Source organism: Equus caballus, chromosome 27, assembly GCF_041296265.1.
Source record: "Equus caballus isolate H_3958 breed thoroughbred chromosome 27, TB-T2T, whole genome shotgun sequence".
Taxonomy (NCBI): domain Eukaryota; kingdom Metazoa; phylum Chordata; class Mammalia; order Perissodactyla; family Equidae; genus Equus; species Equus caballus.
The window spans coordinates 54,182,093-54,199,827 of record NC_091710.1 but is presented as its reverse complement, the minus strand read 5'-3'; the positions used below and the strand labels follow the sequence as shown (position 1 = coordinate 54,199,827).

Here is a 17,735-nt window from a genome sequence, read left to right as displayed (position 1 = left end):
CAGACTGCGCCCGCATCCCCAACTCTTCACTGTTTCTTGAAGTTCTGATTCTTTTCCTATTTCCTTAAGCCAAGATCCCACCCTAAAATTCAAGATCGCACAGCTGCGACCTATGGGCTGAAATGAGCAGGATCCCTCAGCTCACTTGGGACCTGTTGCCTTAGAAGATCTTCTATGAGCATTTCATTTTAAAGCATCGAGGTGCTATGTAATAGTGGGAGGAAGAGGGATGAGCTGGAAGCAGGACAACAACAAGCTCCTCTGCTCTAGCTAAGAGCACCAAGGTCTCTCCATGATTCATCCCCATGTTTCTAAAAGTTCAGTTCCTTAAAACTCTTCCAGAATGTGATTAAAATGGAGATTTCTGAACACGCCCAGACATCCCCAAACTTTCCAGCCATGAGTCCTGGATGTCTGAATTTTTAACAAGTTCCTAGTTTAAGTTGAAAGTTGAAATATCTCTGCATAGCCTTTTTCAAAGTCCAGCCATGGACTGTCCCAGCCGTCAATAGTGCCATCCTTTTCTTCTCCCCTTCTACCCTGTGATCATAGTCTTACAGATTCTATGTGTCCTGCTCATAGAAGTTTCTAATTATTATCTCTCATTTCTCCTTTTCCTAATCCATCCGACAAACCATAATCATCTTGATTTTCTTGAAGCACTGTTTTCCTCATACCAGCAGATATTAGGAACACAATGAACATTTTATCAAGGAAAAATAGAGCTTTCTGTCAAAATTTTTAAGTTATAGCTTATTGTTCTGTCAAAACAATGGATTTCTCTCCTAACCCTTGAATACTTATTGGACTTTCCCACATCTGTATTTTTTTTTTACACATTCCATGCCTAAAATGCCCACACACATTTTCTATCTAGACTCTTTCCACTCTCAGGGCCTATGTCAAATCCCAACTTTTCTATGAAATATTCTTTGATGACCTCACTAGGGAATTATTTCTCTCTCAAGCTCTGACAGCACCTTTGTACCTCTATTGCCAGTTTGTCATTTTTCATGCACAGCACAATAGTGGCTAATGGATACAGTTTACTGGGTATCTCTGTACTAAGTATTGAGATAGGTTTCTGACCTATATTTTAAGCTTCAATGCAGTAAGATAAGTATCATTAACCTCATTTTATAGTCAAGAAACAAAAACTCTGGAAATTTGAATAACCCAAATTATCCAGCTACAGAGGGGAAGAACACAATTTTTAACCCATCATCTCTGTTACTCCAAGGCCAACTGTCTTTCAACAACCTGAGAAAAACTGTTAAGGATTACCAGGATTTTTCTGACACAGCAGAATAGAAGATTTTCCAGATAGAGAAAACGGATTGAAGCCATGGTAAGGAGAAACAGCATCACATAATCAAGTTACTCCCGGCTTAAAGTGCAAAATGGAATGGAAACATTGACAGGGCTCAGGTCATGGCAGCATCTGGGCTTCACCAGGAAGCATAGCTTTATCCAAATCCGTAGTCCAGGTGCTAATCTACATCCCACCAAAAAGAAACGCTTCATGGTCAAACATGTTCTGTGAATTGCATCTTCCTCTGCCTGCTCTTTTAGTCACCTTGAGCAGGAAGATATTAAAAGCTCTGCGAAAACTGTGACAAAAGAAACTGTTTAACTTTTTTTTTTTTTTTTAAGATTTTATTTTTTCCTTTTCCTCCCCAAAGCCCCCCGGTACATAGTTGTGTATTCTTCGTTGTGGGTTCCTCTAGTTGTGGCATGTGGGACGCTGCCTCAGCGTGGTCTGACGAGCAGTGCCATGTCCGCGCCCAGGATTCGAACCCACGAAACACTGGGCCGCCTGCAGCAGAGCGTGCGAACGTAACCACTCGGCCACGGGCCAGCCCCAGAAACTGCTTAACTTTTTAAGCTAACGCTCTCTAAAAGAATTCAGAACAATTTTATTTTCAATGTACAGCTATTATTAGACTGGAAACATGCTAATATTCCTGAAAATGTACGGAAGCCACCGAAACTTTGGATTCTTTTTCTCTGACCTCTCCTCTCCCTCCCAGGAGTGGGCTGCACAGCTGAGCTGGTCCAGCTAATTAAATCACAACCTCTGAGGAGTGAGGCCCACGTGATTGTACCTGAAGCTCAAATTTGAAACTCAGTGATAAACCCAGTTTTTCTGGATCAGCTCCATTTTGCATCAGCAGCTCATTATAAAATTATGATATTTTTTCAACAAGGATTAAAGAGCTTATATCAAACTATGAAATATCATAACTACTGAAAAGTGGTTCACTTTTCGAGAAAACCTCAAATTATTATATTAGTTATTTTTCCAGATTTATTGAAGTATAAATGACAAATTGTACATATTTGAACTGTACAATGTGATGATTTGATATTCATATACATTGTGAAATATTCGCCACAATGAAGTTAATTAACACATTCATCATCTCACATAATTACATTGTGTGTGTGTGGTGAGAATTCAAGATCTATTCTCTTAGCAATGAAAAACAATAAGAGGGTCCCTCAAAAAACAAAAAATAGAACTAATATATGATCCAGCAATTCCGCGTCTGGGTATCTAACCAATGGAAACAGAATGAATATCTTAACCAGATACCTGCATTCCCATGTTTATTGCAGCATTATCCACAATAGTGAAGACATGGGAACAACCTAAGTGCCCACCAATGGGTGAATGGATAGAGATGTGGCATATATGCAAAACAGAACATTGTTCAGCCATGAAAAAAAGAAAGGGAGGCCTGCTATTTGTCCTAAAATGGATGAAACTTAAGGGATTATTTTAAGTAAAATAAGTCAGTCAGAGAAAGACAAATACTGTATGAATGCACTTACACATAGAATCTAAAAAACAACAAACTCATAGAAACAGAAAGTGGAATGTTAGTTACCAGGGGCTGAGGGGTGGTAGAAACAGGGACATGCTGGTCCAAACCACAAACTTTAAATTATAAGATGAATAAGTTCTGAGGATCTAATATACAGCATAGGGACTATAGTTGATAACACTGTATTGTATACTGGAAATTCAATTAGTTATTATCTTAATTCTCTTATTGTCCATTATCTGCACCACCCACAAACACTCTAGACCCTCCCTACTCAGTCTGGTCCACAGACCAGCAGCACCCACATCCCTGCGAGCCTGTTAGAAATGCAGAATCTCAAGGCTTAGCTCTACTGAACCACAATGTGCATTTTAAGAACATCCCAAGTGATTCCTATATACATGAAATTTAAGAACCACTGGAACAGCACCTATCACAATTTATGGCACATGTTATGCATTCGAAAAATACTCGCAAAATAGATGCATATACACTTGCGTGTAAAATCTACAGTCTTCATATGTTCTTTTACTAAGTTGTGAACTACTAATAATATAATGATCTGGACATAATTAACATTTGGACTTTTAGGAAATTGAGTGGCATGTACGTTATCCCTGAATATTAAAAATGATTTACTATGGTCAGACGCATTGCCAAAAAACAAATAGAGGTCAGCATTTTGGTTCTAACTTTCCTTTTAAAGTAATGTTAGTACTGCACTTTTGTTTTCAGAGGTTCATAGCAAAGACAGGACATATGTTTTAAGAGTGCAGCATAGAAGAAACAATGCTTTTATCATTTAAAAAATTTGAAGATAATTTGCTGAAAGTAGCCTTTTAAAACTAAATACAAGTTGAAAACAAAATTGTGGGTTTTTTTTAAAAAAGATTTTTATTTCAAAAGATTGCTGCCGTGTTCTAAGGTAGAAATGTGAACTCTCCATGGCACTGTTTCTTCGAGCAATACACAGGCAGTTAGTTAGAGAAATTGCTGTACGTTGCAGGCATTGGCTGAGGGCGAGACAAACGTGCCCTCCTTTGCTCCATTGATGAAGCCTCGGAGGTCCTGTCAGGACCATTTCCGTCTCACAGACAGGGATCTGGGACTTAGAGAGAGCACACTTGCTCTGGGTCGTCAAGCTCACAAGTTACAAGACCGAGACTAGAGCCCAAGTGTGATTTGCACGGAGGTCTGAATCCGCAGTCCTGGCTTTGCTACTGTTCTGCACTACCTGCTTATGGGAAGGAAGGGAAAAATAAGACGGCTTGTCCTCCACTGCTCCAGCTCTGTAGTATGGCGGGTCCAGCTCTGATGACACACAGAAGACCTGGCTTCTCTCCTGACCAACCAAATGTGTACTTAGGGCACAGCACTAGATAATTTTTGGATGCAGTTTTCTCATCCAAACAATAAGGGGATTGCCTTCTGAGATTTCTCCGGTTCCAGTTATTCTAAAATTTATAATTCACGAATTCAAACACATCCAAGATATATACATTTATTAAAAATGATGCTAGGATTCTCTAAAGGACATCAAATCAGAATAATTTAGGTAATTTTATTTATTAGAGTCACAAGATGGGAAATGTTAATGTTTCCAGTCACTGCTCATGTGAAAGGCTTAATCAAGCTTGCATGGCGTCGACCAGTAGGATGAAACCCAAGCAATAAAGTGTCACGTTTGTTGGAGAAGTATTTGATTGCACAAAATTACCTTATTCTCCTAACCAGTCCTCCATGAAATTGTACAAACTTTAAGAAGAAAGAGAAAAATTAGATATTCAGAGTTTTGAGAGACACTTCAAATGAAGATATCAAAATGTAACAATTGGCTGATTTGGGGAATAAATGAAAGTTCGTGACCATTATTTGAGAATGACTAAAATAGAATTGGCACAATGGCCCCTTTAAAAGGCAGTGTGTTTTTAAAAGGCAAATTTATTGAAAAGTGTTAATTTAATTGTGCCTTTTTTGTTCCCTGGACAAAGGACCACATGCAAAAGAGAAAAGCGTGACTACAAAAAAAGAGGTATTTTGTGAAATTAATTCAGATCTTTAAAGGGGAAAATTATTCCCACTGCCTGCAATATAAATAATTTATAGGAAATGTATTTGTGAATAAAATCAGGTTAAGTGGTGGGAGTTTCACATGACAAGAGAAATATTATAACAGAGTCGTGGATTCTGAGATGTGGTATCTGCCCCAATTGTGGCCCAGAATTATTACTGTGGGAATGTCCCTGGGTTAATTATCTTCCCAATCGGTTCCATCTTTAGAGAACAAGAATAATTTATTTTTCTCTCTTTTGTTATCCCCTAGTCTGGTCATTTTGCATGTAGTCATAGAGTAAAATATTACATTTTATTCATAGCTTACACTATTAAAAAATTATATAAATTTCCTATATTCAAGATATTTATTGATTAAAATAGTTTTTTCACTTTATCAGTCTTGTACATTTGAAATTCAAGTATTGATTCAGACAAAATGAAAGAGATCTGAGATGAACAACTATGATGATATTTCAGACATTTGAGAGGAAATATGAAAGTGGGGCTTAATTCTTAATAAAATGGCACAATGGCTCTTACTGATGAAACCAGAACACTCACGAGGACAGGCAGGAAAATGCTTCCTTGGGGTACATTTGCCTGGTGGTGAAACAGGTATAGACAATGTGGGAGATTGAAAATAAGGCAGAAGGTTTCTGCTGGCCCATCGGAGAGAGCCTCCTGCCTTTCTCCTCAAGGTAAATTCAGCACAAAGGACCCTTCTTTCAGCACCTACTACAGAGGATGCATTTCAGGTGAAAAAGCAGGGAAACAAGAGCCTTAGAAAATTCCTCCTGACTGAGACCTTTGCAAAGTACAGCCTGTCTGCCTCACTCAGCCTGCAGGACAGCAGCACTATTTCCAGCAGAGGGGTCTCTGCTGCCTGGTATCATAGAGGGTCCCAGGGCAGCCAGCTGCTAGTGGGAGAGGTAGAGAGTGGAAACTGGTTCCTCTGTAGGCATTGTAGAGGGAGTCACCCAACCTACTGAAGTGAAATAAGTGTAGTTTGGGTGATGCATGTGAAAGGATGTCATAGATCAGGTTAGAAAAGTTCCATTCTGTAGAATTAGCTATGATTGGAGAAATCTCCCTATTGAGTTTGGGGAATGGGAGTAATAAGGGTCTGGAATGATGAAATGGGTCAAAGTTGTACACAAGAAGCCTGTATCTTTACACTGTTAGGTAACATCTTCATGATAACTTCAGACCTGTCACTTATGCCCTGTTTCAGAAGCCTTTTAATACCCGTTATTGTATTTATGCCCTAAAAATATACATAACAGATATGTAGGCTAAGATTTATTACCTCACTTTATAATTAATAACACAGAAAAGGACACTTTGAAAGAGTAGTTCATGGTGACACCACCACAGAGTAAAAGGGCTAAGCCCGGACTTCAAGTAGCCCCCTGCTTCCCATGGGGTCCACCGAGTAATTCTGGGCTGATATTGGGATGTAAGCCTACTGCTATGATTTTCCTGCTTTAAAGTTGGTAAATAATAGCATTTTGACATATTTAAATAAAGGAGGAAATATAACTTGGGACTGTCTCTGGTTAAGTCCTCACTTGATAGCCTTGTTGTAAGATATTGATCCTCTCTGATGTTCATCCTCTTGTCTATAAAATGGGGATAAGCTTATCTGTAAGTGGCAGCCATTGCTTACATTCGCCTGGTACATAGTAAACAGTGAATATTATTATTCGGTATAGATATTTTAGAAAAATACATTATTCAAAGAAATTTTTAGAGAAAACTATTTTGATTAAAAGAGGGGTTTAGGAAAGCAATACAATAATGTCTTGTTAGTTATGGCCTTAGACCTCTAACTAGTGTGGAGAGGTTCAAGAAAAGCAGAAATTCATATATATATACCCAAACATAATACACGGAAATCTCTCTCTATATATACACACACATACACACAAACGATATTTTTTCTTATTACCTTATGCTAGCTTCCATAAAAATGTTGATGTGCATTCATTACAATAGATTTGTGTAATATTTATACTAAATTTAAATTAAAAACGGAAAACAGGAGAAAAAGAAACCCAGTTATTTCACTCCATTGTTATGGGGCATTGCTATGTGGTCTGCATATTCCTGAATGTTGCCATTGTCTTTCTAAACCAGTGCAACCACACTGAATTGTTGACAGGACGGAGGTGAAGGTCACGCAAGCAAAGGGAGATTGAAAACAGTCACAGGTTGGAAGAGGCTAAAGACACTTAGTTCAATGCCATGTAATTCCCTGGAGTGACTCCTGAGCAGAAAAGGGACATCAGCAGGACAGCTGGAAAAATTTAAATCATGTCTGTGAATTAGTCAGTCACCTTTATCAGTGTTAATTTCTTGGTTTTCATAATTATACTCTGATTGTATAAGATGTTGACCTTAGGGGAAGCTGGATTCAGGATATACAGCAACTCTCTGAGCTCATTTTGCAAATTCTATGGAAAATGATTTCAAAATGAATAGTTAAAAGATAATATGAGGAGGCAGGAGAAGGTGTTCCTGTCTTTGACCTTGGGCAGGTGAACAGAAGGATTGATTTCAAGGAGCCCTTATTCCAAGTATGCCTCTATAATCCTTCCTCATTAGGAATTACCAAGTCAACTCTCAATTAAGTGACAAGTTGGATAAACATTGTAGGTGTTAATTGACCCTTCAAGGGTTCTTTGAAACTCACTCAGCTTCTCCAGTTTCTTTGAAGTTTTGTTTTGGCTTCAGCAAGTCACTGATTAGGTTGACTCAAAGAGTGAAATTGTGCCTGGTTAATGAGAAGAAAATGAAGTGCAGTCACAAAACTTATTTTGTCCCCTCCAGTGTCATCTTGCACAATCCAGATGGACAAGGGTAGTGTTACGCTGGTTAGTGAATCACTGAACTTAAGCTTTGAAAAAATCGTAAAGCAACAGATTTTCTCTTGATATAAGAAGCCAGGTCTAATCCAAATCAGCCAAGAAGCATTGCATTTATTATCACCAAAGTTTCCCAGAGAGGGAGATTATACAAACAGTTTGTTCCACTTGTATGACTTCTTTAAGTGTTCTGCCATCTGTATGTCACCATAAGGACCGCGTTAATTTAATGTCAGTTAAGTCAGGCAATGTGAGATTTCCACGTGGGAGAGGACGCATGTACCTGAACAAATGTATGAGGGATGCAAATATGAGCTACCGAGATGAAAGGCATATTTTTGGGGTGGCAGAACTGAAGGATGCTTGCAAGAGAGGGGAGAAGGCCAATATTGAGAGCAGGTTGGGCCACGCTGTGGAAGGCCTTGAATGGAATGCTCAGGCACTGAGCTTTATTCTGATGGCCCTGGCTCAGTCACGAAAGGTTTTTAAGGAACTGATGCATATAAATGTGTTTTGGGATACACACAAATGCATTTGTTCTTCTCTGTTTCCTTTCCTTCTCCATCCTACACCTACTCTCTGTCACAGAAAGGGATGGATAAATTATTCTCATTGTATGATGGCAAATTTGAAAGATAGCAAATGCTCCCTTAATTGTTTACTGTCAAGACTATATATCCCTAATCCCTTTAACCACCATATCTTAATTTAGAAAGCATAGCAGGTTAACTCTGAAATAAAATCAATTCTCTTTCTCCTTAATATTTCCAGAGTTATGAGTTATATGCTACACCATCAAATCAGAGAGAAAGAATGCTTGGCTAGCTTCACTGCTCACCATGTTTTTAATTGCAAGAAAAATCAAAATCACTAGAGCACATTGCAAAGAGAACTAGAAATGGCAGCTCTCTGTTAAAGTAGGGTATGGATAGGAAGCCAACCTGTATAAAATTAGAATCTGACCAGGAAAAACAAATCAGCCTCTTCTGATGTCCATATAGTCGATTAGGTTTAAATGGCAACTCCCCCGCCATGTTTAATATACGGATAATTTTGGCACATGACATCATTCACCACATTTAGACTGCCTCCAGTGTAGCCATGGCAACCCTTACATAAAACATGGCTGAGTTGGTAATTTCACTCCAAATTAAATGAAAATAAGGCTAATCCTATTATTGTTCTTAACAATTTTCCAAGTAGCTTCTTCTTAGAGTGCCCTTGCTTGTACATTCTGTCTTTTAAAAATAGATTATTGGAAAATTATGTGTTTGTGCAGTCTCTCTACTCGCAGCCATTAACATTGTCCAACTCTCTGTGCTGCATAACCTTGTTCTTGAGAGGAGGGCATATCCACCCACACTGCTACTTAGTATTTTTCTTGCAACTCAGGGATGGGTGAATCTTTTAAATATACCAATTTGGACCGCTAAACATTTCAGAGACTGTCACTCTAAAATTACCATGAAATAATAGTCTTTTTAAGATAAGCCATATTTTGCATTTGTATAAATCTAGAAAGGGTACTTCAAGTGATTCTGTTTTGTATTGTAAATGTGCCCCAGTATGTTTCGATAGCTATGTAGGAAATTCATCTTTTCCTTTTCAGCCTCCACAGAAGAGTATTTGAAAGATGGGAGTCCATTTAAAAGTGGTCCTACCACCATGTCAAGATATTTCTTTTCATAATTATGATAAATACTACATGTCATCCGAAAAACCCTCTGTCTTCCCTGACTATCTACGGATGCAACGTGAACTCAAAACTGCTCTTCAGTGGTCCCATCTCCCCTGTGGTCATCACCACAGTGCTCCAACCTGCAGCCAAGCAACAGAGAAAGGTGACTTCCAGACAGGGCATTAAGCTCAGACCCGGATTGTCCTGCTGCAGGGATGGGAATATAGTGAAAAGAAAACGTAGTTTGGAGTCTGAGCATTTCAGTCGAGTTCCAGCTCTGCCACGTGCTTTCTCAGCTCAGCCATCTCTTATCCTCAGTGCTTCCCAGCCTCCTCATCAATGAATGGTAGATAATACTAATAACTGCCCCACAGGGCTTCTGTGCCAAGCCAGTAGGACCATACAAATAATCATACGAATATAATTATGAACACAACTCTGTCTAATGATGGCTATCCAGAGAAAGCATGTTGAGCCCACAGGGCAGCCCACTTCATCAGACCAGAGGACATACTGGCACAAAGTTCCGACCAAGAACTTTTCCAACAACTACCCAGTTTTTGCCAATTTGTTCCCAGATCATCGATCTTGGTGCCTTGGTGAATATCTAGATAAATTTCAGAGAGCTGGAAAGAGTCTTCCAGCCTGAATCCAGACACCAGGAAGACAGGGGAAATTCTCTGGCTGCCATGCTGATATTTTCTCCATGACAATGATTGTGAATTGTTGCTCTCAGGCCCCATAGGTTGCAGTGGCCTCGCTCGACATTTCAGACAGAACACAATTTTAGCACACTCATGACTCCTCCACACACACTTTTCTGAGTCTGATGTTAAAGTAGTCTGGGGCATGTGTCAGGGGAAAGTACAAATAAAGATGAAGCAGAGAGGAGGAGAGGATACAAGGGAAATGAAGATGAAGAAGAAAAGAAGAAATGGGGAAAACTAAGTTAAGCAACATCTTCTAACTCTTGCTTTCATCTTTAATGAAAATAAGTGAAATGAAGGAGCTTTTGCTTACTCAGTAGTAAATCACGGTTAGTGTGTACGATCCACAAGTCCTTTAGCAGGTTGTGTCTCATTTTGTTTGGCATCTCTGTTTTGCGTCCCCTCTTTTTGTTTTGGAATTTAATATAGACATCTGCATCTTAAAGTTCTTTCCTACATAAAGTAAGTTCGTTTGGCAAAAGCTGTCCTGATTGTGGATTCTAAAATCATTGTCAAATATGCCTCACTTTTCTTTCTCTCTGAACCTGACATCTTACCAGCAAGGTGACCAGTCAATGCCCATTATCTCTAGAATCACTCATAAATAAGGCCTTTACTATCATTCATACAATTTCTGAGAATCAGTCACCATATATTTTGTATTGCAATGATTTTCTGAAAACCAAAATCATGTAATTTTAATGCTAGGAGAGTGTTGCATCACTGAATCTCCTAGAGTGATTGACAGAGAATAGGTACTCAATAGATGTTTAATGAATTAACTTAAAAGTTCATTTACTACATCCCATTTTTAAATTTGTTTATATAAACAGGTAGACAATTTGTCCGAGGTCACAAGGATTGTTGGTGACAGAACTCGGAGCAGAGTCTAGGACATCCAGCTTTCAGTTCAGTATTTGTCACCACTAACTCTGATGCTACAAAAAGTGAAATCGATAACAATATCAACACGTTCTCTGAGTGTTTAAAGTTAAAATTGTATAACATAAAATAAGCAATGGGTAAGTTTGCTCTATCTCAAATTGTTGTCCAAGATAAATAAAATTTAAAAGGAAGATCATAGAGACAGTAGTTATTTTTCTCTTAGTTGAAGTAACATTTAACACAAGCATAATAAAACTAATGATAGGAAATAATTTATCCATTAATATCAATCCTCTTTTTGAGTTTTGGAAAATAAAATAAAATTCAATTTCAATAGTTGGTTTAACACAGGTAGTCTAATTTATGACACGTTCAGCCTTGATATTTTTATCCTTCAGTCTTTGTACTAAAATGTGAATTTAATGCTATAGAAATATTCACAATCCTTCATTTCATATTCTCCTCTACCAACGCGCCAACGGCCAGCATTTCCTTTGTGTTCCACCTTAATCTGAATATACATATATTATAATTTGCTTATAGTTCAGGTTCTGAAGTAGATAACTGGTGCAGTATTTAAATTCTAAGAAGTGAAATATTAAAAAAAAATTCAATCCATAACAAATGATTTAATTCAAGGTATACTTCAAGTCTTTAAACATCTATGCTTTGGATTCTCCCTTTTTAATCACACTTATGGACACAACTAAAGCTGCTCTTGCAATCAACACCATAAACCTAAATCAACTATAAGTAATTAGATCTGATTTTCTTCTGGCTCCACTAGCACACACACCAGAGAACTGAAAGTCAGTGGATGGACTGACTTTCTACGTAGGTTGGATTAATAAATTATAATTTTCCTGTGCCCCTCAAAGGTTGTCATATGATTTGGTGAAGCATCTTCAGGGATGAAAAAAGAATATGCAATCATGTATTTGCAGTAGCATACATAAATGATGATTGGTAACATGACATTAAAATGTCCCTAGTCTAACAATATCTGTTTACATTAAATCAACTCCAGACCAGATCAAAACTAACTTAGCTCACTTGGCTGCCATCTTCTGTGTTGCTTTATGAGAGTCCAAAATGAGGGCATGGTAAGTTCCAGTGACCAGGGCACAGATAACTTCTCTACCTCCAGATTCCAGCACAAAGACATCTTAGAGACTTTGAAAACTTTTCAGTAGCCAAAATAGCAATGGAAAGAAAGAGCACTCATGTTTGCCAATAAATGTCCAATGAAAGCAATTTTATAAAGGCTATTGTGGGAAATCAGGTAAACACATTTCTTAGCCAGCACTTACCATATGGATGGTGCCTCTGTCCCACTGATCTCTAAGAAATCATATCCTTCTTCCAGTTGAAAGTCAGTGAAGACTAACGCAATGGTGTCCCCAGGCTCAGCGAGAATGGTCCACGTACAGTCAGCACTGTTTTCATATTCTGAGGGGAAATGAGGGCTGGAGATGGTGCTGCTGGTTCCCCGTAAGGTCCCTCCACAGGCTCCCTCCGCTGGAAGGGACAGAAAGTACAGAAAAATGTTTTTTCAGGATGGTCTCATACACAAGTACATCTACAAAGTGTCACTCTTAATCGATGACAAATATTTCCTAACCTAAAATTGAGACACTCAACCTGACAAAGGATTTCTTCTGATTTGTTAATTTAGTCCTTTGGAAAGGCTTAAAAAGTATAACAATTATATCACATCATTAACTGAATTGCTACTATAGAAAAGAGTGAAACTGTGGCTTTTCTAAAGTATGGAAAGTGTAGTTGCCATACACCTGAGATTCATAGACAGCTTAACGATATTTTCAAAGATATTCTCTGAATTTTGGAAGATGGAGATAAGTCAGTAACATTTTGAGACTTAGAAGAATGTGACCATCTTTTCTTAATACACTGACGCCCAGCTCTGAAAATGCAGAGCCCTTTAAAGAAGTAGTCACTCTAATCTCTCCTGTCTATAGAATTTGGAATGTGTTTTTGGTGCTGACTTTCAGATAAGTTCTTGACTAACATCAAAACAGAGACACATTGATTCATAAAAAGGATCCCGGTAGGAAGTATTGCATGAAAATTTAAAATGCAAAGTCTTGGAAAGTGGCAAGTGAAAGGTCAGTAAAGATAAAACACATTTAAGATATAAATTAGCATTGTAATAAATATTGGTTTGCAGAGAAATAGACTTTGTCAAGTTTTCCACAGTAAAAAATAGTTGTCATTGAATTTATGTCATCATCTATCACAAAATCTTATATACACAGTAAACTATGTATGCAGGGTAGATAAGTATTTATAAAATGTTTTAAGACATGTCTGTAGGTACCATTTCTTTTTCCCTTCCTTTCTTCTTCCCTCCCTCCCTCCTTATCTTTCTCCTATCAGTTAATTCCTATTCAAAGAGTATATTTAACAATTTTGGATGTTGACATTGTAATCTGAGTGGTATATCGTCAGCCTGTTACCAAGATGGGGAAATTGCCTTTAGCAGCTTGTGCGACTAGACAAAATCATTTGGGACAGATGTTTACATTGGCTATTGACCAAATAACTGTGTTTATAAACATGTCACACACATACATATAATATACCTCTATAATAATATAGTTCTTCATATATGAACATATACGTATGACATCAACACACATAATGTAATTCTAATACGTAGATTTTGTTTCTGTAATTTTATTATATTGTACAAAAGTTAAGTCATCTCAATATAAGAGCAGATGCAAAACAAATGAGCTCGGTGCTTTTTTTGTAGGAAAAAATAAAATGTCACAGATGAGTGGACTTAAGAAAAGTTATCAAATCCAACGCCATGGTTGGGTGATTAAATTAAACATATTAATTTAAGTCTGACAGCCGAGATTGCATAAATACTCTGTAATTCAACTTATTGGCAAACAGCCCCCCTTCCAGAGTACTGGAGGGTAAAAAACTGATATTATATCATTCTGGATTTTTGAAATGGTTATCTACGCACTGACGTTTTATGCAAGATTTAAGAGTCTTTGAAACATGTAATATTTATGGGGGTAATATAGTAGGAAAACAGAATTAAGAATAAATAGAATAAGAAGCATATTGGGTTCTTCTGTAAAAATACCTCAGCAACCTTGACCAAACACGGGTGATGTTAAACCTCTCTGACAAGAGCATGAACAGGCACCAAACATCAACAAGCGATGTCCGCTGCAGTTTTCGAGCGGGGCCCTGGAGTCCCTGTCCTTCAGCCTTTATATCTCCAGTTGCTCAACTGCTGAAAGGTCTGATGACCTGCACAGGGTGTCTAGGGAGCTGGGGAGAATGGGTTCTCCCAGGGACTCCCGGAAGTGGACATCTATTAACTGGCATAGGGATATTTTAATATTTTAACAGTTGATAGAGCTGTGTTGGTGCCCACCAGCTGATTGCAGCATAATAAATGACCCTAACTCTCAGTGTTACATCTTCCTTCTCTTTAAGATGAGACTGGTTGACCTGAATAACCCCAAAGTCACTTCTACATTTCATTTGTGAATGCAATGAATCTAAGAGATAAGCCACTAGGTTTCCAGATTTTCGTAGGACTTCAGTTGATGACCTGAGCAGATCATGGAGGACCCACTTCACTGGGCCAGACAGTGAGGACTGAGCTCACTAACTCTAGAGAAAACTGGAGTGGCCATTACAGGCATGGGCAAGCGGCACAATTTTATGGAAACTTTGTTAGGGTTAGGAGTAGGTGATATAAGAGAGACAGAAAGGAATAGAAAAGGAAAATAAAAGAAGTTGACAGAGAGGAATAACCTATTTTTCCCAAACCTGCAATCCCCATTGTTTTTTCTCTGGTAGATATTTTAATGCCCACAGAACACTTTAAGATAAGTTACAGTTATAATTATGCAGGGTGTATTATAATTTGTTATTGAGTTCATAATAGTTTACAACATTGTGAGATTTCAGTTGTACATTATTACTTGTCCATCGTCATATAAGTGCTCTCCTTCATGCCCTGTGCTCAATTCCCTATAATTCTTAATGCAGCATTTCACACAAACTGCTACAGGATACTATTAGGATAATCTGATTGATACCTGCTTTGAGTATTAAGCCTACAAAACAAAAAAAATACTTCATGCCACTCATTGCATAAAAAACTTAGGGGCCCACCCAACTGTGTAGCAGTTGAGTTTGTGTGCTATGTTTCAGTGGCCCAGGGTTCACTGGTTAGGATCCTAGGTGTGGACCTATGCACAGCTTGTCAAGCCATGCTGTGGCAGGCGTCCCAACATAAAGTAGAGGAAGATGGGCATGGATGTTAGCTCAGGGCCAATCTTCCTCAGTGAAAAGAGGAGGATTGGTGGCAGATGTTGGCTCAGGGCTAATCTTCCTCCAAAAAATAAATACGTAATAATTTTAAAAAAGAAAAAACAAATCACAGAAACTGTCTTTAGTACAGAGTGAGGTAAAATGTGTGTGTGTGCTTGAAAGCAATTACAACGGTGCTTCAAATATTTTCCTATAGTACATTTAACTCTATTTTCTTCTCTATTTATATAAGAGAATGTGATTAACATATTACACATCTATACACATAATAGCATTTGAGAAAGGGAGACGTAACTACCATTTTATATTGACAAATGGTTTTAAAAATAAATTTAATTTTTAGAAATATGAAAATCTCCAAGTAGATCAATTACAAAGTTAAAGCAACAGAGTAAACATTTCTGAGCACACATTTGGCCTTGGAAAACATTATTTAATTTTAATTAGTTAATTAATTAAATGTGGAAATCATATTAGTTATGAACGTATCTCCCAGTTCGGCTGCTAAAAATAGTAAACTGCACTCCTGTAACATACCACAAAACAATAAAAGTTTTGCTGAGTAGAAATGTAAGCCTCTGTCTTCCTACTTTAGGGTGTTATAAAGACCAAATGCACAGAAAGATCCAATATATGATAAAATTAACATCATAAATTATGGGAGAATAGTATTAATGAAGTGTTTTGGAATAGAAACAGAAATTTGAAACAAACTAATTTAGAAATAGCCTAATACAAAATGCATATTACATCAATTAAAATGTTTGAAAGAATAAAATAATGGGTAGATTAGCAGGATAAAATAGACTATACTATCTCAAATAATGAATTATCTCAACTAAACAGAAAGGATGAATGTTATTGATGCAAAAGAAACATTACAATAAATCAATCTGCCTATAAAAAATATTTTTCAAAATAAATATATAAAATTCAAATTCAAATTAAAAACAACACAATGAAAAAAATTTGCAATGACATAGCAATGAGAGATTATCTATACTTACTTGATATATATTTTTAAGAACAATACACAAAGATATTCATGGAAAAAAGCTTATAAATGAAAATTTAAACAAGAATGAATTTCAGAATGAATAAAGAAAGAAACACAGGCAAGAGTTTAACCTGTCTTGTTATCATAGATGTTGAAATTAAAACTAAAATTAAAATTAAATGCATAAAATATAATGGAAAATAGCCAAAGGGCAAAGTGACCCAACTCTACGCTCCTGGTATCAGTGTATACTGATATGAAACTTTGAGCAATTTGACAATATATATGAGGGATACTAAAAGTGCTCATATCCTTTGGCATGTTACCCAATTTGGGGTCTAATATTTATTGAGTACATTTTAAGTTCTTGTATTTTGCACTAATTCCTTTATGTGGATCATTTTATTGAACCATTTCAAAAATGTTTGAGAAAATTATCATTACTGTCCCCATTTCACAGTTGTCAAAAATGGGGTTCTAGCTGCTTACCAAAAATAATGCCCCCAGGAAATGTTAAGAAAGTCATGAAATATCAACACAATCAATTAATTAGCATTAAAATCTATCAGTATAAACACTCTATTGCAAAACGTTTAAAAAGTATGACTTCTTGGGCCCGCCCCGTGGCTGAGTGGTTAAGTTCACGCACTCCGCTGCAGGCGGCCTGGTGTTTCCTCTGTTCGAATCCTGGGTGGGGACATGGCACCACTCATCCAGCCATGCTGGGGCAGCGTCCCACATGCCACAGCGGGAAGGACCCACAACTGGGAATCTACAACTATGTACTGGGGGGCTTTGGGGAGAAAAAGGAAAAAACAAATCTTAAAAAAAAAAAAAGTATGACCTGCTTTGTGAAAAAGCAAAAGAGTTTAAACTATATTAAGATATATATGAACATATAATATTTAGACTTTAAGAATAAATATTGAAAGAAGTGTGGAATATTTAAAATAATTGAGGCATTATAGTAATAAAATATGAGCAATTTAAAGAAATTCTTTAATGTTTATCAATAGTTTAACAACTAAAAAAATCCCGAGATGAACGAATGAAAGTTGTGATGCTTAATCATTGTATATATAGAACTTTGCAGAATGAATGTGTTCCTGAGAAACCATTTATCTGTCAAATATCAATAAAGCACATATTTAAAATATACCAGGAATGCTGTTATTGTTGTTTTAAAATAAATTCTTCCATATATCTTTCTAGAAGGAGAAGTCTATTTTGTAGTAGGAAAAATGATTGCACCATCTATCTGTTACATATCTGGATTTTTGTGTCATATTTTATAAAGTCGAAGAGAGAAAAATGCAGTAGTTTTTATAGCAACACGTGATTACAATGTAGCCACTGCTACTATAAGCAAAATATATTTGAGATTGTCCTTCTTTC

At 37.1% G+C, this 17,735-nt stretch overlaps 1 protein-coding gene across 2 annotated transcripts in view; it reads right to left on the bottom strand.

Annotated features, from left to right (window-relative positions):
• CSMD1 (CUB and Sushi multiple domains 1) overlaps positions 1–17,735 on the bottom strand; it is a 1,833,881-nt gene that overhangs the window by 922,629 nt on the left and 893,517 nt on the right. For both annotated transcript variants that reach the window (XM_023630572.2, XM_023630573.2), the window contains exon 5: positions 12,328–12,535. In XM_023630572.2, the coding sequence (XP_023486340.1) occupies positions 12,328–12,535 (208 nt within the window). The remainder of the gene's footprint in view (positions 1–12,327; positions 12,536–17,735) is intronic.